The sequence below is a fragment of the Formica exsecta genome, unplaced genomic scaffold (assembly GCF_003651465.1).
Source record: "Formica exsecta isolate Colony F162 unplaced genomic scaffold, ASM365146v1 scaffold122, whole genome shotgun sequence".
Lineage (NCBI taxonomy): Eukaryota > Metazoa > Arthropoda > Insecta > Hymenoptera > Formicidae > Formica > Formica exsecta.
Window position 1 is genome coordinate 2,632,926 of NW_021848556.1, and position 27,686 is coordinate 2,660,611.

General features: G+C 34.8%; 3 protein-coding genes across 4 annotated transcripts in view; all 3 read left to right on the forward strand.

Annotated features, from left to right (window-relative positions):
* Positions 1-1,792, forward strand: part of LOC115244643 (cystinosin homolog) — a 24,265-nt gene extending 22,473 nt beyond the window's left edge. For both annotated transcript variants that reach the window (XM_029822469.1, XM_029822476.1), the window contains one exon: positions 1,584-1,792. In XM_029822469.1, coding sequence (XP_029678329.1) covers positions 1,584-1,653 — 70 coding nt within the window. In that variant the 3' untranslated portion in view covers positions 1,654-1,792. The remainder of the gene's footprint in view (positions 1-1,583) is intronic.
* A 9-nt stretch (positions 1,793-1,801) lies between these two features.
* On the forward strand, positions 1,802-3,328 carry LOC115244660 (39S ribosomal protein L55, mitochondrial). The gene is made up of 2 exons (XM_029822498.1): positions 1,802-2,127; positions 2,574-3,328. Exons 1-2 carry the CDS (start codon positions 1,931-1,933, stop codon positions 2,896-2,898), a joined length of 522 nt encoding a protein of 173 aa, XP_029678358.1. The 5' UTR covers positions 1,802-1,930; the 3' UTR covers positions 2,899-3,328.
* A 2,019-nt stretch (positions 3,329-5,347) lies between these two features.
* LOC115244579 lies at positions 5,348-27,460 on the forward strand. Its single transcript, XM_029822329.1, has 8 exons — positions 5,348-7,079; positions 20,271-20,499; positions 20,742-20,941; positions 21,330-21,533; positions 23,006-23,233; positions 23,465-23,790; positions 24,044-24,178; positions 24,515-27,460. The coding sequence occupies exons 1-8, from the start codon at positions 7,025-7,027 to the stop codon at positions 26,459-26,461; spliced, it is 3,324 nt and encodes a 1,107-aa protein (XP_029678189.1). The 5' UTR covers positions 5,348-7,024; the 3' UTR covers positions 26,462-27,460.
* Positions 27,461-27,686: the final 226 nt, after the last annotated feature.

The window sequence follows — 27,686 nt, forward strand, 5'->3', positions numbered from 1 at the left end:
TTACCCGAACACGCGCGGATTATGTAAAAGAGGCAGAGACATAGTATGCTTTTATAAAAATATTAATTTGTGTTATAATATCTTTCTTAGATGTACATATATATTTAAACATTTAAATCAAAGCATATATATTCATTGGTATTATAGTAACGATAAAAAAATGGTTTATTTAATTTCTAAATGTTAATTTGTAACTCTAATTTGATTAGATCTTAAATTGGACAGATAAAGTGAAATATTTTCATAGGATCATAATGGATAATTTTAGCGCAAATTGAAATACGAGAAAAAATTTAAATAAATAATGCAATCTTATGAGAAACTTGCATAATTAAATTATACATTTGATGTTATTAAAAATAACTTATAAATTATGAAATATCTTATTTAGTATGCAACACAACACACCAAAAATGTAAAATTAAAACATTATATTAAAATAGTAATAATATGTAGAAATTTGATAAGATTTTTTAATATATAGATAAATTTTTGTTGAAAAAAAAGTTACAAAATATTATATTTATATTATTATTATAAAATTGCATATTTTATGCAGGCAATTCTATCTTGATATAAAACATCATTTTCATTGTTTTGTACAATTTATCGAATTGTATTTAAAATATGTATAATATATTATTAAAGTATATATATTACATATTAAAAATGTTGTATGTTGTGTAAAGCAAGATAAATAAGGATCACTATTGATAATATACGCATGAAGCATGTTTTGCGTTGATTTTTATTCGATATTTATATTTAATTGCGGCAAGTCTTTTTCAATTTGCACGATGGTGAAAGACAACAGTGATTTTAAGTAAATATTACAATTTGGGAGAGTCCGGTTCAAATAAGTTTGAATGTTTAATAAATACGATTTTGTGTGTGCAATCCCGTATACTGTTTGAATGAGTGCGTATGTATGTATGTTTTCATCATTAACCCGGGAAATAAATGCCTATCCTTTTGTCTCTACATTACGAATTAATACATAAAGATAATACATATTGCGTTGTTTAAAAGTTTTATTGATAATATATAAAAACGTTATTTCTTGTATAATATTTGCTGTTTATTTATATGATAAATAAATTATTTAAATAATTTAATAGATAAATTTATACTATAAATTATTTTGAAATTAGTTTTATAAATAAATTTCACTATTGCATTTAATCTATTTTTATATTATAATTTTTCACAACTCTGTTATGAAATAAATAATATTGTGCGAATAATTATTATATGATGTATGAATAATTATTATAAAATAAATTGTTTGTACTTTTTTGAATTGTAACGATAAAAAAATATAAAATCAAACCGCGTTTATATTTATGCAAACTCTCCCTTTCAGTATATGAAAAGACAAGTTGGCCATTTTAATTCCCGGGTTAATTATAACTTTGCTAACCCGACTAATTCTACTAACTCAATTTAATGCACTCTTTAACGGCGATAGCTAGCGAGAGATTTTTCTTTAAGCATATCGGAAGGAGATCGAGACAAATCTCCGAAAAATTGCCGCTCGCTATTAAATGTACCTAAAGAATGTGTCGTAATTCCTTTCCTTACAGGAATCGTACCGAGTATATCCACCTGCCTGGTCATTGTCAGGAGAAACCCGAGAGCGGATGCAGCGTATAAAAATATATCTCGCTTGTGGCTACCCCCCCGTCAGAACGCTTAAAAGATAATATTTGTCGCAAGCCGAAGCATCTCTTTTTTCGCGAGTCGATCGACATTCATCGTCTCATCGCACATTATTTTACATCGTCTCGTAAGAAATTCGGACGCTGCTCCACCGACGTCGAGAGAAAAACGCCGTTTGACATTGAAACACACACTCTTCTTGTGGAAACGCACAGAAACGAATCGCACGCAAAGGCACGCAACGTCCGTGTATTTGCACCACTCGAAAAATATGAAAAAATGCCCGGACAAGCGCTCTCGATGTCGCGCGTTTCCAAACTTTCGCCACACTCTGATAATCGCAATTCGATACCGGCAGCGCGCGCAGCCTGCGATTCATCGCGCGGGAACGTCACATCTCGATCGCTCGATTGCGCAGAACTTCAAGTCGTCGCATCAAGTCGCTCGTCTCGTCGATCGTTACGACAGGTAGGACTTTGCTTTATTCTCAAGTGTATTCCATCGATGTTTTACAAACATAAAGAGAGTAATTTAATAAGTGCGAAATTATTTGGAGTGATTTAAAAGTAATGTGTTATGTAATGTTTCCCTCATTAATGGTTATACGATGAACAACATAACCTATGAAAACAATGTGATACTTGTGTGTAATGCGTGTGAATTTAAAAAATATTTTTTATTATTTATATATTATGTTGTATATTAACGCGTAAATGAAGAAGATATGAATTTTTAAGTTGTACAATTGCATTTTTAAATTATAATTTGTAATTATGAGAAGCTACTCGTTATATATGTCTTAGGATTGTTACTATTAGGCTCTATTATATATTTTTGTGTGAATATATGTAAAGATACATATATCTAAGTCTCACATTTATAATCCTATAAGCATAAATATTTGTTTATTTCAGAATGATTGCTTCACTTGCACGGATTGGCAGTTCTGCGATAGGCCAGAGAAATCTTAATTGTTGGACAGCGGCGATCACAAAGAAGCACAGAAGGATATACGAACGAACGTATCCTACAATTCTTGTTTTGCCAGATGGAAGTAGTATAGAGATCGAGTACCATGAGCCGCGAAAGATAATAACTCTCCCGTTAAATGTTGGAGAACTTACACCAGAACAACAAAAGAAGCGACTCGAGATGCGTAAACCAAAAACGAAGGTAGTCATAACTGAGGAAATTGAAGACAGCTTTGATGAGAACAGGTATCTCAATTTTAAAAAGTGATTGTATCTAAGCATTTCTGAGAATTGTATTATACATGCTATATCTACATCAAAGTATAAAACTATAAGTCACACAAAGATTCTTTCTATTCGTACATTTTTAGTTTTAAGTAATATTTAAAATATTACATACCTATTTCCTCTGTAATATTGAGGAGATGTAAATACTATTATAAACTTTTGTGTTGTATATGTCATAACATAATAGTGAACAAATCTAATGTTAGACAACATTGGACAATACTATGAATTGTATCTTAATAATTTAAGTAATATCTCTTGTATAAAATAGAAAATATACCATTTATAATATGACAAATATTATATTAATAATTGTTCTACAAACATAGAATAATGTTTGTAAGTCTTTATGATAGCGCAATAACAAATTAATAACACAATAAAGATGCAATTATGCAAGATAATATTAATCTCTTGCTTCCAACAGAGAGTTTCATTTTTATCTCACTATTAAAATTATAAAAGTTGATAAAAGATATATTATATAATATAAATTAATAATATGAATTATGAAACCCAAAAAAATGAATATAATAATTCATTGGTTTTCCTTCAGAACGTCCTTGAACTTGTCTGAAAAAGAAAGTAGACTATACGCGACGGAAATCGAATCGATTACGGGTTCGAACCGCTTTCGAATAATATTCTTCTCTCAATGGACAATAATCGTTCGGGCAATAAACCTGTTTTCACATCCGGATGAGGGAACCGCATAGCTGGGCGAGTGAAAATTCGTTGTGACGAATGTGGACGAGAGAATTGCAATAAATATTAAATATTCGTTAAATATAATTTCGTCACTTCGATTCAATTGTATCGTATGTTTGTTTCGCGTTTGATACTTATTTTATAGTAGTCATCTCGAATTACTTTACTAATTATGCTAACTATACAGCTAGACAATTGAATGCCAGTCCATTTGTGTAGGCATGCTACATTTTACAGGATTCGAGGTCTAACATCGGAACATACGATATGATTCCCTGTTATTAAACGATAGCATATTTTTTTACAAGTGGCGCACGTGTGCTATCATTTCTGCGGTATGTCGCGTGACAAGAGAGGCTTGTCACGACCGACGATGGTCATATCGGTTGTTTTAAAGCGATTTCCTTTGCGACTTTCTCCGATTCTCGCCTTCGCACTACGGAACGCACTTTTCGTCCTCGCGCTAACCGTAAATAATTACCGGACGAAACGGCGGATGAACTTTCGACGACGTGCTATGATTGAAAGTCTCGTTGTTACATTGAAGGCGAGCGAAAGTGATGGATTAATATAAATGTACAGCTGATGTTTAAAAACTCGTTCGGTTTGCAAGAGATGAACGAGGCGAATATATTATAAATTTTTCATGATTTTTTTTCGATTTTGACAAATAATGTTATTTATATACATATTTATATACATAAAGCTATATTGTAAATGATATTATGTTGCATTTACTCGATTTCTAAATAGAAATTATCTGAATAGGAAAAAGAATATACGTGTGTGTTTTTTTTTTTTAAATATAACAAAGATTAAAAGATTCTAGATTGATGACATTTTTAGTTTAATTTATTAATGTAAAAAACTTTCGATATATGCGCACGGGATGATTTAAGAAACATGCCAAATGATTATTAAAATCTTAAAGAATTGAGAGATTATTTTCTAGAATTTTTAACTATTTGCATAATTGTATCGATTATATTTCATATTGCATAATATACACGATTGGAAAATTTTACGTTGCCAGCATATTGAATTATTTCAACTAGGGATGCGTGATACAATGTGTGAATGCGTCGATCGAAACATAATTATTGCGAGCACTTTCGACCGCGGTGAAATCATCATTGCGACAGAAGTGTGAAAATTGTTAGGCAACAATATGGGGGATAGATGAGCCACCTACAAAGTGCTAAAACGCGTTTAGCATACGATGATATCGTCAAAGCGCGTTTCGAATGTCTTATTTCAACGAACATTATTAATACGTTCATTACTCGACACAATAGGATCGATTATCAGTTGACGTCATGAAAAGGCGAGCAGACCACTATATTGTATAACTGATAATAATCCTAGTATATTTAGAATAAATAATATGACCCTCGTCGACAATTTTTTAAACATTAATTTAAAATGTTAGATAAAAAAACTACGCAGTTTGCGTAGTTTTCCACCATGATAATAAGCGAATTTTTTATTGACATATAGAATCATGTGATGTTAATATAAAATTGTGTGATGTTAATATAAAATGTAATAAAATAAGAATCCATATAATAGTCGTTCTTAAAAAAAAAAAAAAATTAATGAAAATGTAAAAATTTTTTTTTTCATATATTTATCATCAAAATTTTTTCCTGTTGTCTTTATTTTAATTGTATTTAATTATTAATTCATTTTAGTACCAAAATAGTAATATCCGAGATGAAATATTTTAAGCATATAATAAAAAAAAAATACTATTGTTAAAAAGCTTAGATAAACTCACGATAAAATTGCAACTTGCAACAGAGCGAAACGCTTATGCTATTGTAACACGCAATTTATTACCTACTTTTTACATAATTATCTACTTCTTATTTTAGCACATTGAATGTTACTAATGTAAATAGTACAAAATTATTTTGCAAACATAATATAATATCCCTTGTGAAAAAAAGTTGTCTTTGCGCGTTGCAATAACACGGCTCTTAATATTGCAAAAACATAATCACAATTGCATGTGTGGTAGTATCAGCACATATCATGTGCAACAATGAATGTTCATGATACATGCGTTATTAATTATTTAAACCTGCATCTTCGGGAAAAAAGTGATACTAAAAACATTTTGATGTTTCTTTTACATTGAATATTTTTAATTTAACGGCTTAAGTTTCCTAACACTACCAAATATTTTTGATGTATTATTTTTGAAGTCCCAAAGAGAGAGAGAGAGAGAGCGGGAGAGAAAGGGAGCACCCTATCTGGTTACTCCCAAATACGGTTCCATGGTTGCGTTATCGCGTTCGCAAAGTGGAGGAGAATCCGCGAAGTGGAGGAACCAACCAATTGACCGACCGATCGTCGTCGCAAGACACAGCGCTTTAACACCGTTCTCTGCTCATGGTACAGGTAAAGAGACGGTGTAATACTACGGTAGGAGTCAGTTCTGTTATAGTAGGCCACGAGGCAGCAACTCTCATGCTCCTGCAGGCCTTGCTCGCGAACAACTCCGCATACGGCTCCGCTCTCTCTCTCCTCGTTTCTGTTCCGGCGCGCGCGAGGCGCGCATCGGGTTTCATCGCACCGTGAAAAATTGCATCGCGAGTTTATGCCGTTTCGAGAAATCGATTTCAGGCACGGTGATTTCGCTAAAAAAAAAAAAAAAGAGCGTCCAAGGATCATTAATGTGCAAAATCGATTAACTTTTTTCGCTCGACCTCGAGATTGGCGCGCGTTTCGGCTGACCCGACATACGGCAGGAGAACGTGAAACCTGGTTGTTCGGTCACGAGTGATCGCGTACCTGTGTCGCAAATATGTCAGGACGTTAGTAATAAGAACGAGTTTGCGCAAGCGACGAATTCGGGATCCGAGGCTCTTTCGTGGCGGAGAAAGCGGACGTCTGATCGAGTATACTCGACGAATGTACAACGCGACGTAGCTTTTCCTATTTCTATTTTAATTTCTTTTAACCGCAAGAAAGAGGAAGATAAACAGGATGAGGAAATTGTTCCCATTTTGCGATTTGATCTTGTTACATTAATTGCACGGTTATCGGAAAACTATCACGCAAACTTTCGAAAGAGTTCTTATCAATGGGGCGATCTCTTAATATCAATGTATTAGAAAAGGCGAATAAAAAATTGACCTCGTAAGAAAAAGAGAAAATTACCCAGATTGTGAGGAAAACAAGGATTTATCGGGATCTTTTTCCCGCGAAAGAGATAGAGCATTTAGTTGTTCCTTGCTGATCTTTTCGCCGAATTCAGTAAGAACGCAAACAGAAAGCAAACTTGATGTCTTCGTATCATCCTGATGCGATCTACCGTGGCACGATGGATTTCTAACTGTCCATAATAATGATGGACTTTTAAAGAGGTTTCCGGGATTGTCCAGAGACGTGAGATGATCGGCAAACTTCTTCTGACTCTTTGGATATTACAATGGATCAGTTTTATCGGTAAGCAATATTTCTATAGGTATTGTATATATATTTTCAATTTTCTACTGATTTCTTGCCATCTGTTTATATTATTATTATATAAAGTTATATAAAAAACGATAATAATATTTAGACTCAAATGACATAAAAATTTGTATTAGATTTTTAAAGATCACAATTATACAGATTGAACGTCTAAAAAATATCTAAAGATTGATTCACATATACAACACGACAAAATAATCTTTTGCAAGTATGAACATATCTATCTTTATGAGTCGTTGCAGATTCAATATGAATTAATGTTAATAAAAGAATATTTTGTCGTGTCATGTCATGTTATGTCGTGTAATACGAATCAACACTTAAGGCCATCTAATCTGCATAAGCGCCTTTTAAATGCCATTTTTTACGGCACGTATATATCTGTATATACAGGTTTTTCAAGTACACATATGTTTACGACCCAAATTTCCTTCTCGAAAACTAGAAATGCAGGTATTAATCCTTAAAATGTGTGCCACACAAGCATTACCATACGCTTTATTAAAAATTCAATTTCGATAGATTCAGCGAGATACACAAGTCATTGAATTAGTTCTAGTATATTGCTCACAGAAGAATCATCAATTATTATAATATTAAACTCTGTCTCTAAACCAGAAAGATCAAAAATGATTATTTAAAAAAAATAATAGATGTTTAGTGTCTCTGTGCAATTATGGCAAAAATAAATTAAAAATATATTAATGGTTCAAACGGAGTCAACAATGTTTTGCGATTAAACAATCAGAAAAGCTTGGCTTTGTTTATACGCGTTGTCTATATTTATATATTTGACTAAATTGTTTAAATTAAATAGTATTAAATAAATACTACTTGTTTTATTATTTTTTTATCGTCATTGTTATTAGTTTCTAAAGGTAATAACATATATAATGTGCAATTGTTTAATTTAAAGATTTTCCTTGAGTAGTCGAAATACTTTGATAAATTCCTGCTAATTTTTGGTTGATACATTTGTGATGTTAATGTATTCTGTATTGTACGAACTATTAACAAGTTAATAGTCATCATCCATACCCTACATCAACTGTTATTAAAAAACGGCTGGGGAAAATAATTCGTTTTAACCAAACACTCGTAGATTCATCGAAGAAACGAAGCGCTTGAATGTATTTGCGTAAAAATTTGCATCTCGATGAGCAGTTTCGAATTTATCCGTGCGTCGCAATCGATTTCGCAATTTTAATATCAAAAAGTTTTATTGTGTGTCGTACATTTATCTGTTAAAGAACATTATCGTACAAATATGATGTCATTGTCGCTTAATTTTCTCGCAATTTTGAGTACAATTTTATCTAAGTATAAAAATAAGCAAAACTTCTTGATGAACTTGTGTGTGCCAAAATAATACATGATAATGAGTTTATCTATCTTATACGAGCGGTAGAAATAAAGAAAAAAGAAAAAGATTAAAAACTTGTAAGTATAAAAATATGTTGATCCGAAAAGGCGAGCATGAAGTGCATTGATAATATTACTTTCCTAGAGACAAAAATTTTTTTATCGCGTTTATTTGTAAATTTGCTTGTGCGCTTTTTAGGATCAACAAAAATAAAATTAACAGCAGAAAGAGAGAGAGAGAGAGAGAGAGAGAGAAATTTCAAGTATAATGACGTGTAAATTTCACGGACGCGTTGCCGCAAGAAGCGTTCAGAAAGGTTACTCCGACAGTAGTGAAAGCGACGCGTTCGTGTACTAATATTATATGCACGCACGTGAGATACGTCAAAGATTAATGCAATATGATCTCAGAAGGTCTCGCGCAATGATGCGATGGATTTCCGACTTTATATCGGCGGATAGTCTTTTAATTTATTCTGACATGAAAATTTTAGAATATTTTAGATTTTACGGAAATATTTTTATTATGTTAGTTTTTACATGATAACAACGAATAAATATTATTCATAATAAATATTATCAATAACCAATAACTCACAAAATTTATTCAGGAAATCATGAAAGTAATATACAGGTCTATCATGCTATTTAATATAATAAAGTACAATGAAGATCGTTTCTAATAAAGTTTAATTTATAAACATTTATTCTAATTTCTTTGTAATATATTCAATTTTTTTCTTCTAAAATTTTACGATATTTGAAAGTTTGTCTAATTTTTTTGTTTCTATCTGAACTGAGAATAAATATAATTTTTTAGGTTTCTGTGAATGAATTGTTGATCTTGTTAATAAAGGACTCAATAAAAATTCAACGTGTGATATTTCGCGATCTCCGTGAAAGCGTTTGCTTGTTATGGTCGTGCCCGTAAAACTGCGGTCAATCACTTTCGTCGGTTATCTCGGTAAAATAATTTTAATCGCGATAATTATATGCACCCATTTTACGCTCGTAAAAGCGCAAAAATTATCGTGAAAAAAAAACAAGAAAAGTGTTTCTTTAACAATACAAAATTTTTTTAGCAATTCAAGGAAAGTCAGATTCTCGTTATAATCCTCACAGTATCTCAATTATGCTAAAAATACCGAAATTACTGCGAAATGCGCGTGGAATTAATTGGTAACACTCTCTTTCTCCGCTATTAATGATCCTCCTCGAGTCATTTTTTGGTGAGATTAAATAAGTAACATTATATCTACAAACTTTTCGCGTCATTTGGTACTATTTTTTATACTCTTATATATTCATACAAAAATATTGCTGCATCATTTTGTCTATTGATTTATTGATCGTAATCGGACTTTGCTGGTGACGAAACGTTGTTTTGATAGGATTTAATCCCTGTATGAATCATCTTTTCTTTTGATTCCGCGAGGCATAGCAGATTTAATCTTGTTCTTACAGAGTATGTAGCTTGGAATCGCCTTTCTCTAAGCAATTAATTTCCTCGTGTAACGCGAGAGAGGAAGATAGAGACAACCGACACGCTCGAGAGATTTTATCTCTCCAAATCGAAGAGCACATAGCTCATTTTCAATTAGGTCGAGTCATTTCGCGCTACCTATTTATCTATCTATCGATAGATAATTGCCATTTCAATATATTAAGATAATATCTTGCGGAAAATATACCCTTGCGCATTTAATGCTAAATCGAAATTAACATATGGAATACTATAAACACGATGTGATAAATAAAGTTTTTATATCGACAAACATTGATCAACATCATAATCGGTTACGCGTGATACTAGTCTCGTGAATGACAGCATGATTCGCAATTAATTACGTCTTTGCATACTATCACTAAGTTTTGAATAAAAATAAAAACTATTCAATGGGATCGAAAGAGAAAGTTCTCCAAAAGCGTTGACTCTTTCCATCTAGGTCGTAACGGTCAGTAGTGTGTGCGATGCATAACTAAATCGAAGTGGCTTTTCAATGATTGAGTAAAGACTTGATCAGTTACAACTGTTCATCGGTAGGATCGATGTTGCATATTTACTCTCCTCTCTCTCTCTCCGAAGTAAAATGACAAAATATATCGAACACATTCCTGTTCTGCGCAATATCAAGATTAATAGTTACTTATCGTATTTTATTTTATCGTATTTTACTTATCGATATTTTAACCGATCTCTGCCAATTGGGTCATCGTTCCACTTTATCCCACCCACGAGGTTTTGTGGAACGGTCAAAGCAGAAAAAGACAAAATAGCCAATAAATGAGCGATTGGTTTTGCAATGACAGGTTCGAGTATCCGTTCTGGTGTAAATTTTATTATCTTCGAGAGCCATCATCAATGGTCATTAACCCTCCGATGCCCCCATGGTTAAGAGTGAAAGGAGTGAAGTGGCCCACATACATATACACATATACACATACAACAAAGATTATTGCGCAAACTCGTTGGCAAGCGTATATGATGCACTTTGAAATGGCACATGAGCATGTGCTAGAAAAAAATTTTGTGCAATAATTAGTTACGCAAGTTATTATTAATGCGCATATTCGGGGAAAATTTACACTTATTCTATTATTTTATAAATGATTTATTCATCGAATGATTTATTCATTAAAAGGAAAATATAACTTTAAGGATTTATATTTGATGCAAGGAAAATATAAAAGAAAGATTTTTCCTCTCTTGGCTTTAATAAGCACTGTACACAAAAAATCAGGATGTATTTCTGAAGGATTAATTGAAAAAAGATTTCTTTATAGATATATATATATATGATTTTAAATAAGAAGAGGAAGGTCTCCGCGTGTATATGCGTGTGTGTGTGTGTGTGCTGCAGATATAATAAAACTGCAAAACGAGTATTATCTTCGTACTACACGCAACTATCAACGATCATAAAATGGTTTAAGGAAAGCGGATTACGTCTAAATAAACGGAAACTTCGGGGCGTCTGATTATCGAATCATCTGCGTAATAGCAATTTTATCGTCGCGTGAAATGAACTAGCTTCCTGCCACCGCGATCGCATTATACCGTATTGTTAGCTCGTTTCATAATTATGTTTAACGAGGCCCGAATTCCGGAAGACGTGCCGTGACGTTTTCGGTCCGTCGGTCGCAACGACACTGAAATCCGCGAGAGAACGAACGACGAAAGAAAAAGCGGGCAATTATTTTCAGTCTGTCCGTCACGTCGTCAAACGGAAACGGTTTGCTTGATGATAACGGTAGCCCCGATCGTGATCCCGCAGTTTCTTTGTTCCTCTCCGAGATGACATTGGATACATTGAGCAAGAGATTGTGCGACAAGAGCGACGCTTGATACGAAGACGCAATCTTGTGATGAAATATCGCGGTGAGCTCAATGTCATTCCAAAACATACAAAAAAAATCTCTCTTTCTCGCAAGATGCCGTAAAATTAGCTGAACGCACTTAGCATGAACGCGAGCGGACAAGAACTCCAATCGCTAATTCGTACTTTCTATTTGAATGGCTTGCTCGTACGAGCGTTATAAACGAAATAGCAGTCTATCTGTTTTTCAAGTCTTGTAAATAAAATGTTCGATTTATCGATATTTTCTTTACATGCCTTGGCATGGCACGTCGCATTTGTGTTTTGAAGAGGTCTACAATATAAAATTTCTATAAATATATTACACATTTTATCACTTCCTTCTTTCATATAATAACACACTATAAATTATCGGACTATAAATTATCGTACGTATTTTTCACCTGTCCAAACATTCAAATTTCAAATTTCTAATTAATGAAGAAGAGACGTGATGTTTATTCGTGATAATATCATGCTTATTTGTAAAAAAAAAAACATGCAATAGCCTGTATATGTGTATTTGTAAAGTCGAGAAATTCTAGAGTCGATGTTGGACTCCGTACTTTCTCCGGTACAATATTCGTTTCCTTTTTCTACTCTCGTCACGAATCCTCTCCATCCGCGGCTAACGACTTTGAGGTTTCTTAAATAATTCTTAAATAATTATGACTCTTAATTATTAAAATATTAAAGATGCGATTTTCTACCTATGTACAATAAAATATTTTTCGTTTCATTTTTTCATTTCTTTTCTATTAAGACATATATTTGCATAAATATCTGCAATTTATTTGATCACTGATTTAATTACTCGGTAATCATATTTAATATTCGTTAATTCAGTTACGCTTCGTCCAACTTTGCTTTGTGATAGGCAATTAAGCAGGATCTTCTAAGTGAAGAAAAGCGAAAGAGAAATATAATCGAAGATATTACGAACATGCTACATTGAAAAATGGAAAAATAAATTTTCCTTAATAATAAGTATAATAGATATTATGTCATAATAAAAATTAAAAGAAAGTAAAGTTATTAAATAGTGAATGTTAAGTAACAAAGTTTTAATAAAACTTAATAAAACAAATAATTTGCGGTTTTATTAGTTTCAAGAGATTTCCTTTGAAAAATGCCGGCTTAATTTATTTGCTGCAAGAAAATGCCTGGTTTCTCATAGATTATAGTAGAGGATTTGATTACAATTTCGCATATACATTTTTGCATTACTCACGTAAATTAGGAAAGAATGAACACCGTAATAAATGATCATATCTGTTCTCGGTTTTATGTTTCTCCTCTGTCATTCTCTTTTCAAAACATTCTTTTCCCGAAAGTAGCCATTAACGAGCCTTAATAACGGAGGCCGAAAATTTCAGTTTCTTTTGGAATTCTTTCTCACGTAACTTACACGGTTTTAACTTTTGAGTTAAAAAAAAAATTCATTCTGAGAGTGAAATGTTATGCAAATATGGATTAATTAAATGGATTTGATCTTTTTTTTTAATGTAGCTATTGTTCGAGTTGCCGGAAATTATGCATCAATAATTCGGACTTCATCGGAGCACGTAGAAAGCGATCGTGCGCGAAGTTTCAATCGCGAGCATAAACAAGACTTCGCACCATTATTTAACTGTTAAACATCAATTTCCGCGATGTTCCAGTTTCGTGCAATTTTCTCCCGATGCTTTCCTCGTACGCCGATTGCATTGTAATCGACGTGATTACGATGGCACCGATGGAGACCTTGAGAAAAGATTTATTACACATATTCTCACCCACTCGGTGAAACACAAAAGGCGCAGCTATAAAGAATCGATGACTTTCATTGACCGTTATCGTATTGGCGCGCCCACATTTTCTGCGCGATTCTTCTGGAAATATTAAATTGTTGTCTGTCTGCCGTCTGCGGGATAGCTGCGAGATGATTTACCAATATTCAACCGATCCTACGATTAGACTAAGCGTTCTCATCGTTTCTCTTTTCCCACGATTCAATTCTTCATTGTAGTATAGTTTGAAGTGATTGTTTGCCAGATTTGGTTCAAATAATGTAATGAAGATGAAAAATTGAAATTTTCGTAGCCACACTGAGATGAGAATATTTTTATTTGGGAAAAAAAATCGTGTATCTCTCTCTTTTCTTTAAATCCCACAAATATCGTGTAAGCATGAGATATCAATTAAACACAGATACGGTGATTTGCAAGTTAGCTTCGGCTGGATTTGTTTTACAACCTGTGGTTTACGAAGTTTCTTCTTATTACAAGAACATAAATGTGTGTCAAGATCGATAATTTTTAATCGACTTGGTCTCTTCTACCATTCAGATATAAGTGTAAAGTTCAAAGTCGTCTACATACAATGTGCGTGTGCATGTTTCTTTATTCGAAAAAAAATCAGACCTTACTCAGTGACAGATAATGTGTGTGGCCTCCTCTGTTAGCGTGCGAGTTATAAAGGAGTCTGCTAATAATATCCAAACTACTAATAATATCCAAACGCGTAATCGGGACATTTGCATGTATATATATGGTTTGCATTGTGCTCATAAAGCGCATCGCATCAAAACTTTGATAACGGTACTTCAACGTAACCGTGTAACAAAGGATTATATGACGTATGGTCCATAGTGGTTTGTAACATCCTTTATTGTCGTTCTACTTTCTTATATAATTTACTTCTGTGAACACTCCTAGCTATGAATAAGAATAAAAAAATATAAACATTTCTCTTCTCTTAGCCCGCATAATGTGTAAAAACATATCGCATATCTTTTCAATTTTAGGACTGTAATATCATTAGCCATTCGTGACACCAAAAAGCTTCCAGAATACAGAAATTCTTCTCACATTACACTTCTCATCAGTAATTAAAAGTTGGAGTATACTATCGCCGAGGAGAAATCGAACGCAAATTACTGAAAGATCAAGGTTTCTAGATACCGGTAGACAAGGTTGTCTTTTAAAAAATACGCACTGAAGTCGAGTTCAAACCAGAAATGAGTAAATTTGATGTCGACACGACCTATGTACATTTCAACAAGAGTGTATCTGTATGTGTGGCGAATCGGCACGACAATTCCATTCCAGGCAGGCATTCTGTCAGGTGCATACAGTATCGGCGTAACGCGAAGGTGTCGGGCTCGTTTACCTCGAGTTCACTCACCTCGAGCCACCTGGAAACTGTGTCACCAGCCGATTTTGAGATCGCCTACCCAGTCTCGACCCTCTTCCTCCTCCTCTCCTTCTTTTTCTCGACCTCCTCCCAGTCTCGAGTTCTCACGCCGTCCAAGCAGAGCGAAGAGACAGGCTTGACGATCATTATTCCTCTCCGGTGCGGGAAGGATCGCGCGGAAACGCGCGAATAATTCCTCGATGACAGGAATTATATACATAGGCCTGATACTCTGTATTGAAAATGAGATCACGTGACGCGAGATTACGATCACGGCCTGGATCGCGTGCAGATAGAATGCGAATTCGCCGATATGTAATTATTCATGTCGTGAATCGTTGAGCATTTGAATCACGTCATTCCCATCAATTATTCGATCGATTACAATCTTCATCTGACTACTCTCTGATTTTGTAACATAGTTATACATATTTGCGTATGTAATATGATACATTCATAGCGACACATTTAATTTCGAATCGATCTTTTCTCGATAATCACTTTACAATTAGCGATCGAAAATGAAGAATGATCTAAGTATTTAGAAAGAAAATAGGCGATGAAATCATTATCGAATTTGACAATATGATGTGTATTTATCAGATGATAACGAACTATTCAAATATCAAAAGTGGTTAAATAATATATCGGAAAATTACTAGTTGTTGCAATAATAAATTATAAATCCGTCATTTTCAAAATGACAACGAAATACGGTCTACAAAATGCGACTGACGTCGAAAGGCGAGCCATATATGACACATTTCGCTTTCCAAGATGACGATCAACAGTATGTCGAAATGATCAATGAGTCGTATGATCGTGAGGAATCACCTTCTTCACGATGCTCTCGCATGACATTATGCTACTTTTCGGACGCAACTAGTTCACGCGACGAAATTGTATTGAGAACCGGCCGATTTCGGGGCGGTTACAACAAATGTGGACTCGCGTGCAAGTGTGGATTTTTCGTTCGCTAGTAAAAGCTACCAAAGGAACGCTCTTCGGGTCCCGTTCTAAAGAGCCACGGCCTCTCTGACGTACCGTTAACTCTGCTTCTCTTCGATGATGTGATCTCGTTCATCTAACCGACCTCTCCCCAATTAGGAACGTTCGCACGCTCATCGCGAATTAGCCAGTATCGATCTGTTACGAAGAAACGGTCTCCTTCGCCAGATGTTCGACGAGTCAAACTTCCGTTACAATGAAATTCCATCGGACCAGATGTAAGGTGTCGTTACACTTTTGTAGACTAACCGTAGACTGTAACTTGTAAAACGTGAAAAAAAGAAACATTTACACACATGCTCCTCTTGTAATTAGTCTAGTCTTGGGTCAGTTTCATTAAAGGGAAAGGCGGTGAATCTGGGTCACCTTGCACACACGACACTTTTCTATGAAATCGTATCGCTGATAAGATTCCATGCAAGGTTCGAATGCCGAAACTTTGATCGTGCGATAATTTCTCTCTTGCTTAACAATGAAATTTGGTAATTTGTATTTTTGTTCGTATTTGCTCAATAAGAGCAGAAAAAGATTAATTAACAACGTTGCGCAGTAAGAATATATATCCCGTCTTTATCTTATCCCATATATTTATTTTATCTTTAAAGCTCACAATTAGCTCAATAAACGAACGAGGAAATAATTCATTATAAATGACGAAGAAGCGAAAAAAGCGCGTATTATCGAACGGTTCTGTAAGAATAACTTATGTACCGTAAGGCAATTATCATAAATCGTGCGCTGGATATTGGATAAACTTAATGATCGGTCTTTATTAAATCGTCGATCTCTCTGAAATGAACTTTGTTACGATCAAAAGTTTAATTTTCTTTTTCGAACAATTTACGAACGTATCTTTACCGATAGGTTTTCTTTGTAGATATAATAGAGAGATAATCGAGAGAGTTTCCGCGTGCATTTTTTTCTACATGAAGCAGTAACAGATAATTAGGGCATTGCGTCATCGATTGCGAAAGTAAGCAATTTGAAACATAATCGCACTATAGTGCGATATCTAGCTTGAGATAAATAAGTCATTCATTTCGGAATTAACACGAGAGTCAAATTGTAAAGTATACCGATATAAATAAAGGTGAATTGCTCTTCTCGTAAACAAGTTATACAATTATGCTGTAGACATCTCTTCTTCTCCCTATCTGTGGTATCGGGGTGATTTCCCTTTTTCACCGCTCGTTTTGTGAAGCGAGCAAAAAGTCGAGAGACGCGCTCGCCTAAGTCATTATCGCACGATGGTCGATACTCTCTTCCGACCGGGAGATCCCCCGGAGGCCTTTCCGATTTTCCTTTTGCCAATTTCTCCCGTGCAATCTGATAGACTAGTCTGGCGGCATCGAAGACAAACCCGACGCTGATTCCTTTACTCTTTTTCGATCTTCGTGAAACGGGTATCTCGACCAGTCTTGACTTTGTTTTCACGAGTCATAATCATAATAAGAACGTGCGTCAATCAGTCTGTCAACTCATTCCCATGACTTCATTAAGCCACTACAGCTTCTTCATTGAGTGCAATACACTCGACGTTAGAGATTCGCGACTTCCGTTTCTTCTTTTTCCTTCCACTCTGAAGACAACAATCGGTCAGATCTGGGTCGTAAGTTCAGGACATACTGACAACTTCTTGGCCCGCAAAGAGACGGACATTAACCATGTCAAGCGCTCGAGATGGTAAAGGACAACGGTAGAAAATAATCCAATCTGCGGTTTGCATATCCGGAAAGTATATGACTTGGTAATTGAGACGCCAATTAAAATTTTGTTGAAGTCATATCCTCTTGAACCTAAGCGAAGAATACAGCTTAGTTTGCCATAGAGAACCGTTATCTTTAATCCCTGTAATGGAAAAGTATGCATGCCTCGACATTCTTCGTCACAGAAAAATCGACCCCAAGTTGGCCACAGAGTCTGTCATTAAAAAATAATGTGGCAGAAGTGGGACACTCTGTATGTACGTGACGTGACGTAAAATTCGCGCGCAGTCATTACAAATGTATCGTCCAAGACCGTGCGCTAAGAGTTAAGTGTCACCACTTTCCAGCTGAGTCTCAGCGGGTCTACGTACGCGATAATCTACTTCCTATCTATTTTTTTATGTCAACGCAGAATATATCGAGGGAAAACCATAAGCCACTTACGACGCTGTCAAATAATCATTATAATCAAAGGACGTGAACATAGTAGTTTCGCGTCTCAGGAATCTATAGATAAAAAACGATTTCGAAAGATGCAAGTAATAATTTCCATCGCTGCGGCTGTCACTAAATATAAAATTATCGGGCGATTGCGTAGATATATTTGCGTAATATTATATGCGCAATAAGAGAATTTCCGAAGTCATTCTAAATGATTACAGTAGTCTTTATCGAGAAAAAAAGTTAATTGCAAAGTTAAATGAGATGGACATTGCAATTTTGTACAAAATTTACACGCAAAAATGCATATTTATATAGTGCTATTTCAACCGCTTTGAAGCATATAGTATGAGTCACTCCAAAATAATTATAAAATATTATAATTATTTAGCGCTGATATTGGAGATATGCAAACCTATGCACATATATTTTAAAAAATATTATAACATTTCGATTTCCAATTTTTATAATGTTAGATTTTTGGGAAAATCTAGTATTTGATGAAAACACTAAATTGAAATAACTAATATTGTGACATGTCAATATCAAAGAATAGATCTTGTTCTCTTTCTATATAACATATAAAGTTTCTATATAACAATCTTATCGTTGTGCAATATTATGGCATTAAGCTATTATTATGTAACAGCAAGTGGCAGATACATTCTCAGAGAAAATTATATTATTATTACGCATTAATGTGTGCACTTCAAGATATTTGAATTTACAAGCGCGCTGACAACTCCAACTTTCTCACGAGGTCTTAATGATAGGCGTCCACTTGTCACATGATGTACTATCATTTAGCGATTAACCGTCTTCCGTGTTAACGTTTCTAGTGGCATCAAGTCGTTACTTGTAAAACATGAGAAACATGTAAATCATGGCATTTAAGTACATTCGCGCGATGATTTTAATGAGACGTCGCACACTTTGCGCTTTCCGTCAGTTGCAATTTTTTATCGGTCGTTTTTATGTAAATTGTGCCACATTATAAGCGCGCAAAAAAAGTTTTTTATGCTATAATAGACTTTCGACATTGATGAGAAACGTCTATCAAATAGGAGTTTACAACGGTTTTAATCAAATAAACTCGCATTCATAAACGGCTATGTAATACTACGTATCTAATAGAATTAAAAAATGCTATTATTAAAAATACTTACGATTTATTCTCTTAATTGGAATCAGTGTATTATCACTGATATAAGTAATGGCTTCGATGTAATAAGTATATTCATACGGTATATTATTTCAATATATAAATATGTTCAATATTATAAATATAACACTAAAAATAGAGTAAAATCTCATCAAAAATTAATGGTAATGGTTGATTTTTCAATGAAATCTTATCAATTATCAATGAAACATAAGACGAAAAAACAAAGTGTGAGTGTGTTTTCACTAAAAATCTATCAAATACTCACTAATTTTCGGTAAAATCTTGTTAGTGCTTTAATCAGTGACATTTTTACTGATTCCGTTTAAGAAAATACCCCTTCAATTTTATTAACTATTTTGCAATTTTTCTCTTCCTTTTTCCTATAAAACTTTTTTCGCCGAAATTTAACAACTATTTAATTTACGAACTCTAATTGAATTCCGAGATATGACCGATAACATTAGTAGCAAATAATCGATATAGTCTAAAAACGGGAATACCTAAAAATTTATCAAGTGTAAAATATTGGCATATTGCGTTCCAGTAGATTGTTATTCAGGTGTTAGGCTAATAACAATAGCGGCCATAAGCCATTGACCGGGCAAGCCGTTACTATTTTCATCGACCGAAACGCTCTTCAACCAGCACGCGTTTAAATAAGTCATAGAAAAATTCAGTTAAAAAATAAAGACAGTAGTCAGAACGCGGCTCATAACACTGCTTCTTCTAAAGTTTATCTTTGGGAAAAATGTTGTAAACTACTAACTTTTAATAGAAAATAAATAGCAGATTCCTTAATAATTTCTATTCGAATTTTTGCCAAATGTTAAAAAACTCTAAATTTGTTAGAATAACACGTGATGCAGAACGAAACACATCAGTTATTGCGTATATCTGCATGCGTTATATCATCTCATAATATAATATAATAATATTTTTGTCGATCCTGTAGCGGGACAGTTCGCGTCCTTAGACGACAGCGTGGACGAAAAGAACGACGCGGAAATTTTTCGCGCAGTCGTCGAATCAATGAGGCAATGGAAGCTTCACAAGATGCTACATTACAGGAAGAAGAGAGAAGTGTCTAAGATATGTTACGAGGATGTCGGTTGTTTCGAGGATACCGGGCCTTTCAGTTATCTGGAAATGTTACCGTCACCGCCGAAGGACGTCGGAACCAGGTAAAAAGAAAAATACGATATCTACTTATGTTAATAAATTCGCGAAAAGAAGTATGTATGTGCTAATGCAAATCATTACAGAACAGAATTATATTTTTATATTATCTAATAGGTTTTGATAATATTCGCGAAAATCCACAATTGCAAAGCAGAATATATATATCAAACATATAAAATATTTTTACAGTAGGCAATCAAAATTTATTGTATAATTTTGTAAAGTATTTAACATCCTTTGATAGATTCCTTATATATGGAACTAGAAGGGCAAGATCGATCCCTATGGAAGTACCTGCTGATGATATAAATGACAATACACATCGTGCCATAGATCCTACTCTACCCACGATAGTAATCGTGCATGGGTTCGGAAGTCATTGCCAGCACTTGTGGGTATATGATATGAGATCAGCGTTAATGAGCATTCAAGACTGCAATATAGGTATTTACGCGTCAAAACTTGTAATTAAATAAATCTGCAAAAATTCTAATATTATATCTATATTCATCACAAAGAATCCTAGTGGAAAATATCACATCCGTACTTTATTAAATCGCTTCTAATACAGCGATCTAGTATCTATTAAATGTATGCCTCTTTTAACAGTAATAATTTAATCAACGTTGGCATTAAATACATAGTTCACGTAATTATGTTATTTATACGCAATAGGATTCAACCATAATTCGATAGACCAACTGATATTTACTTTTCGTTTTCTTAATCATGAATATAATAGCCGAATATGATCTCGGTCTCGTCTCAAATAATTACTCTCCTTTTCGAATATATATACATATGTATACGTAATATGATAATACTATTCTAGTTTGTGTGGATTGGGGCCCTGGCAGCGCTGTACCCAATTATGTAAGGGCAGCGGCCAATACGCGACTGGTGGGTCGACAATTGGCAAAATTAATTCGCAACTTGAATGTGCCGTTGGAAAAAGTGCATATGATAGGATTTAGTTTGGGCGCCCATGTGGCCGGATTCGCCGGTGCTGAGCTAGGGAATGTGTCTAGAATAACAGGTATGTCAAATTCTATGTAAAAATATATTTCTTATTCCTGTTCTATTTTTTAGATAAAATTATTATGGGAGAGTTGTAAAGATATTGTAGAATTTAGCTTAATACTGAAAAACAAAAAAATTAATTTCTCATGTAAATACACGGATACACCTATAGAAAATTTTGTTTTTGATGTGAACTGCAATATGAATCAATCAATTTTTTCAGGTGTTACGTAATTTTTCTGTTATATAAAAATTCAATAAATATAAATAAATGTTTTTTGAACTGCCTTAAAAAACAATATTAGACAACAATAACTGTTAAAATTCGCGTATTTGAACTTCATGTAATAAACTTTTCAGTTGATGCAATTTATTGTGCCGTGTGCAATCTGTTCTCTATATGGCGCATTTACGACGGTTATTCTCTGTTACGGTATTGTCACTTAGTTTGTAATATTTGTCGGTACTTGCATCGCGCGAGTTAAAGCGTCGACTACGATTTTCAAGCATATTTTTCATGCGCGAGGTATTTCGGCTGTCGAGCATTAACTCATGCATATAATCGATTATTCGAGAGTAACTGTAACAAGGTCCCGCTAAGTAACTATTTCGAAGCGTTCAAATGCTTATTGCATTCCGCCTCTTACCTCGACATGCGTCGGTGCCTTTTGATCAAATACCACAGCTGGCTTCCACGACGAATTGATCGCGCGTTTTTACTATATGGACACACGTAATTGAATTTCGACGATGATAAAATGGGTGTTTTCTTATTTAAACCTTTGAGATTATCAGACCAAAGAATATTCTTCCACTAACATATTCCTTGTTTTTTTTCAATGCTATCTCGCGTAAGATTGAGAAACAATTATTTTTGTAATTTATGACTATTTACTTTTATGGCGAGTGATACTTTTTTATTAATTGTATATTTTTTATGATTTTTCTCTCTTCCTTTCTTTCAATACAATTTTTGTTCAGATTTTTCAAGAAATAATTTTTTTTCAAATTTGTGAATTATCAAAGCAAACAATATCCTTTTTTGCGTTTTTGATCCCGGTTTCATACGTTCACCGATGCGAGAGTGAGTTTAACAAATGGTAGTCGGTCATGTTAAGTAAAAGTATATCTGATCTGTGTGCAATAATCTGTAGACTTATAAGAGCAACCGGTTAATATTTTTACAGTATACTTGTTTACCACATTACTTAATCCAGTACATATATAATGCTAATAATTTTATAAAAATAATATTCTTTTTTCTTTCTAAATTTGACATTAATTTTTTCTTAATGAAAATTTTTAAAGAGGATGTTATTTCTCTTCAAAACTATATCAATTTTTTAATATTTCAGTGATTATTATCTCTTAAGTTTAATTTAGAGAAGTCTCTTATATAACTTTAACTTGTAGCTGAAGTTTTATGCGAATTTTATGCACGATATGTACGTTGCGATATGATTATTGCATGTTCTTGCATGCAAATAGGATTAGATCCCGCAGGACCACTTTTCGAGTCGCAGGATCCGAGGGTTCGTCTGGATGCGACGGATGCAAATTTCGTAGATGTTATTCACAGCAACGGCGAGCAGCTCATCTTGGGCGGACTTGGTTCTTGGCAGCCCATGGGCGACGTGGATTATTATCCGAATGGCGGAAAAGTGCAAAGTGGATGCTCAAACATCTTCCTTGGCGCTGTTTCTGACATCATCTGGTGTAAGAATTTCTTACGACATTTTACCATAGAATTTTTTTTTTTATAGAGTCTCTCATTTTTTTCATATATACTCTCGTAATATTACATTTTTATCGTGTTTTCTAACACTAATTTTTAGTTATTTTATGATGCATTCTATGACGCTATTTCTCAGATGTATCGCAGTCAAAAAAATTAAAAGTTTTTTTTTAAAACTAATTGGTTTTTAATTAATAATACGAACATTTTAGCGAGCGCGGTCGAAGGAAAATCGCTGTGCAATCATCGGCGAGCGTATAAGTTCTTCACCGATTCCGTTAGCCCGAAATGCCAATTTCCGGCCTTTCCTTGCAATGAAGGCTATGAGGGTCTGTTGAAGGGCGAATGTTTTCCCTGCAGCAAGAACAGCATAGATCGATCATGCGGCAATATGGGTTATTACAGCAACGAATCGTCCGCCAGGGGAAAGCTATACTTGATGACCCGAGAAGAAGAGCCCTTTTGCGCTCATCAGTATCAGATCAAGGTATATAACAGTCGCAACGAAAGGTCCGTCAAGAGCTACGGCAAGCTTCAGGTGAGCGCCAGACATAAATCTTTCCGCGAATAATGATAGCGAGATCGATTTGATTCTTTCTCTTGCAAATTTTTAACATACTTGCAATGTATCATATCCATATCTATGCAATTTTAAATTAAAATTTATGATTATTTTATCTTTGTTACTAACGATTTTTATGAATCTGTTTCGGATGTTGTTTATTAGATAAGTAGCTGAAGAATAGTATAAATTTTGAAGACAAAATTTCAAAATCTTTGTTATTTTTCAGGTCATGCTTGTTGGAAAAGGCTCTTACAATGATACGTTCGCGATGACACGCAAGGACGAAGAACTTTTGGTAGGAGCCATTTTACAGAAAATCGTTGTGCCGCATCCTGCGGTCACTAATCTTGAAGGAATCGAAGTAAGTTATGATGTTTTTAATTAGATATGTAATTATTATAGACGAAGTTTTTTGGTTCATTTTTTGTAAAAAAATATTGCAAATTATAAAATATTGTTCTTTAATAATATATTAAAATTGATTGTTGAATTAAATTTTAATATTTCTTAGGTATTTTTTTAGAATAATTAAAATCAGATTACCTTCCGTTCTTATTATTATAAATCGGAGTGTAAATTTTATAATGTAGAACATGAAGCTTTCAAAAAATGGCGAGTTTAGTTTTACATTATGTGACTGTATAAATTATTATATTTTCTGATTTATATATATAAATAACTTAATTATTTTCTCAAGATCAAGTACACGGCGTATAGTGGCTGGATATCATCTGGCTTAGTCTCCTGGACCATCGATAAAGTGGCTATTATTGACAGTTTTGGCAAGACTCTATCGGTTTGTCAAAAGGACTTGATTTTGGAATCTGATCGTCCAATCTATCTCCCACTTTACCCAGGCGAATGCAACATTCCTTTGGACACTGACAATTCCACCGTACCCTCGGTATTGCCACTCGAACGCGTAGCGGTTGAGGAGAAGCAGCAGCAACCGGGCAGCATAGGACCCTTTACGAAGGAGCAAAATTATGAGACGAAGGACTCCGGATACTCCGTATCCGATATCCTCTCAACGGACAGAATACCGCAGAGGAAAAGTCTCGGTCCGTTTACGAAGGAGCAAAATCTGCGCGTCGTCGAGTCGATGCCTTTCGCAGAGGATGCGGAGAAGCGGCGCAACATGGCGAGTCCGTGGACCGTGCTGGATATATCGAATGACGGCGATTCGAATTCATTGGAGAATGCTGATTTGGAGCACGGACGAAGTTTCTCCGGCGCCAACCTGATCTATCACACTTCAACGGCGGTGCAGCGTGCCGCTGAGACTAACGTCACTTCTCCCGCCACTACCAGTACCACTACCACTACTACAGAGTTCTTGCCGGAGATCAGGGAACCGGTACTACGTCCGAGCAAGAAGGAAACTGGCCGGTCGCTGAAGTTGCCCGAAATCACGGAACCGATCCTGCGTCCGCGCGCCACCAGGCATAATACGCGAAACGAAGCGGTGCCGCAACAGTACGACAGTCAGCATGATGAGATACAGGAAACATCGTCCACCTCTACCAGATCATTCACCGTGCAATTCTTGCCCGAAAGAATTGCGAACATCATAGCGCATGCCGAACAATATGCTCGGCAGACCATATGGCCTTTCATCTCACAGTATACGCCGAGCTTCATGACCGGTATGCGGTCTCACGAAGAACCCAAATATTTTCCCCTTCTTGGTGACATAGCGCAACCGAAGAATACCGACGCTTCCGTCGAGATCGACAAGACGACCGATCGGCAGTCGAATAGTGACCAACTCTCGCGAAGAGACATCAACCAGCGTAAATCCGGCGAATCGCTCAGCCTTGTCGAAGACGGGAGGCGTCACGAGGAATTCAAGTCGAGGTCGCAAATGGAGAATGGCGAAAACGTAAGTAATGAGTATAGCGTGTCGAAAGCCGGAGCGCCGCCGGTAATAATCGAGGCTGTGTATCCGGAGAAAGTAGCGGACGCTAATTTCACCGATCCATCGGAGACGAAAGCGACCGAGATTCATCGCGAGGACGGCGATTGGTGGCCGATCGATGAGTCGGCGATCCCCTCGAAGAAGGCTCCTTCGCGAAGAGACTCGAATGTCTCGCGTTCGTTGGACTGGTCGATGGGCCATAGCCGTGACTGGACCTTTTCGGCGGACGCGAATTCAAAAGCAAAAGGCAAACTTGACGACGATTGGATACCGATCACATTCAAGAATAACGCTGAAATATCGACGACTGCGCGTGGAACGACGTTAAATGAAGAAATAGCGAAAAAGGAGACCGATGCCATCGATAATTCGCGGAAATCTGCCCAAGATATAATGTCCGACGAGACCAAAGAGGAAACCACGACTGCCACAAGCACATACGAGAGGAAATTTATACCTCTGCTTGATTTCGAAGAGACGACCGGTGATTTGTTCTCGTCGACAAATTCTAACGATATCCCAGAGCCCACGACGACTGCTTCGCATATCCAGAAAATTCCAAGACACGAGCAAGCAACTATGAAGAGTGTCGGGATGATGACGAAATCCACCATGATGTTCCCATACGTTTACGAGCGAAGAAATGATCCTAGGACGAGATATATACCGTTGATCCCGGAAGAAGATATGGGCAAGCCTTATCCGTTGATGGAAAGGGATCGTTAACATTATATAGGCGATGCAAATTCATTGGAAAATAAAACTCGAAAGATTTTTCAATGTCAAAACGTTCGCAAAACGTGGATTTTTTATTTTATCTTCTAACGTGTATTATTTGATATTATTCCAATAATTTCGATAACGTATATCATTTGATATTATTCCGATAATTTCTTGTTTCTTTTCGATAAATTAAATAATTTTGTATTAATTTTATTAAATTGTTTCGTCGTTGCTTATTATATAAATAAGAATATAAGCATTAAAAACTTAAGAGGTTGTTGGCGCTCCATCGAAGAAGGAAAGATTATTCTTGGCATTATTTTAATCAGATGAGAATATTTGCATATAATATCTCTAGTATTTTTAAAAACAGATACCATGCGTTGCTCCTTTGTGAATAGAATCGTGAATGCATGCTGTTATTTTCAAATAAAATAAGTATAGATTTGATCAAAATTATTTTTCAAAATTAAAGCCACCGCAAGAGTGCTCATCTGTCAATGTGATTTTAGACGGAAATGATATATATTCCCCAATTTCAATGGAATTTATTACAAATAAAATTTTGTCGCTATACTATTATTAATAGCCTACATTTAGAGGGAGAAAGAGAAATATCTCTAGTGTAAAATCAATAACAAATCTATTCCTATTCTTTCTTAGTTTTTGCCTCAAAATTAAATGCGCGATTTCCTGATAATACTAAGGCATCGGATATAGAAAAATACAAGAAAGATGAGATCTCACATATGATTTTTAGCAAAGAGAAATATGTTCGCGCGCCTTTTATAATACTTTCCGTGTCATCTTGCCGATATTAAACTAATGCCTTTTTTTACACGATTATAAATAATGTTATGAAAATTACGGAAAGAACGCGAAACTTTTTCTTTAGTTATTAGAATCGTTAAAAGCTTAATGGTTTCAGAAAAAAAGTTTTAATAAGTTTTTCTCTTTTGGTAAAAATTGGGAACCCTTAACTTTATTACTTTCCTATATATATATATAGGATTTTTATACACAGCTATATATATAGCTTCATCTTTTACTATGAATCATTACAACTATTATTATCATCGCGCCATCATTGCCATTGTTTTTTTTCTTTCTCTCGCGCCTATTTATGTCCAGTCTGTAAGTATGTGACCAGTGATCATGAAAAATGTTCATAGCGCTCATTGTTATGTAACTTTTGTGTTGTATATATCTCGATGACCAACGCGGACAA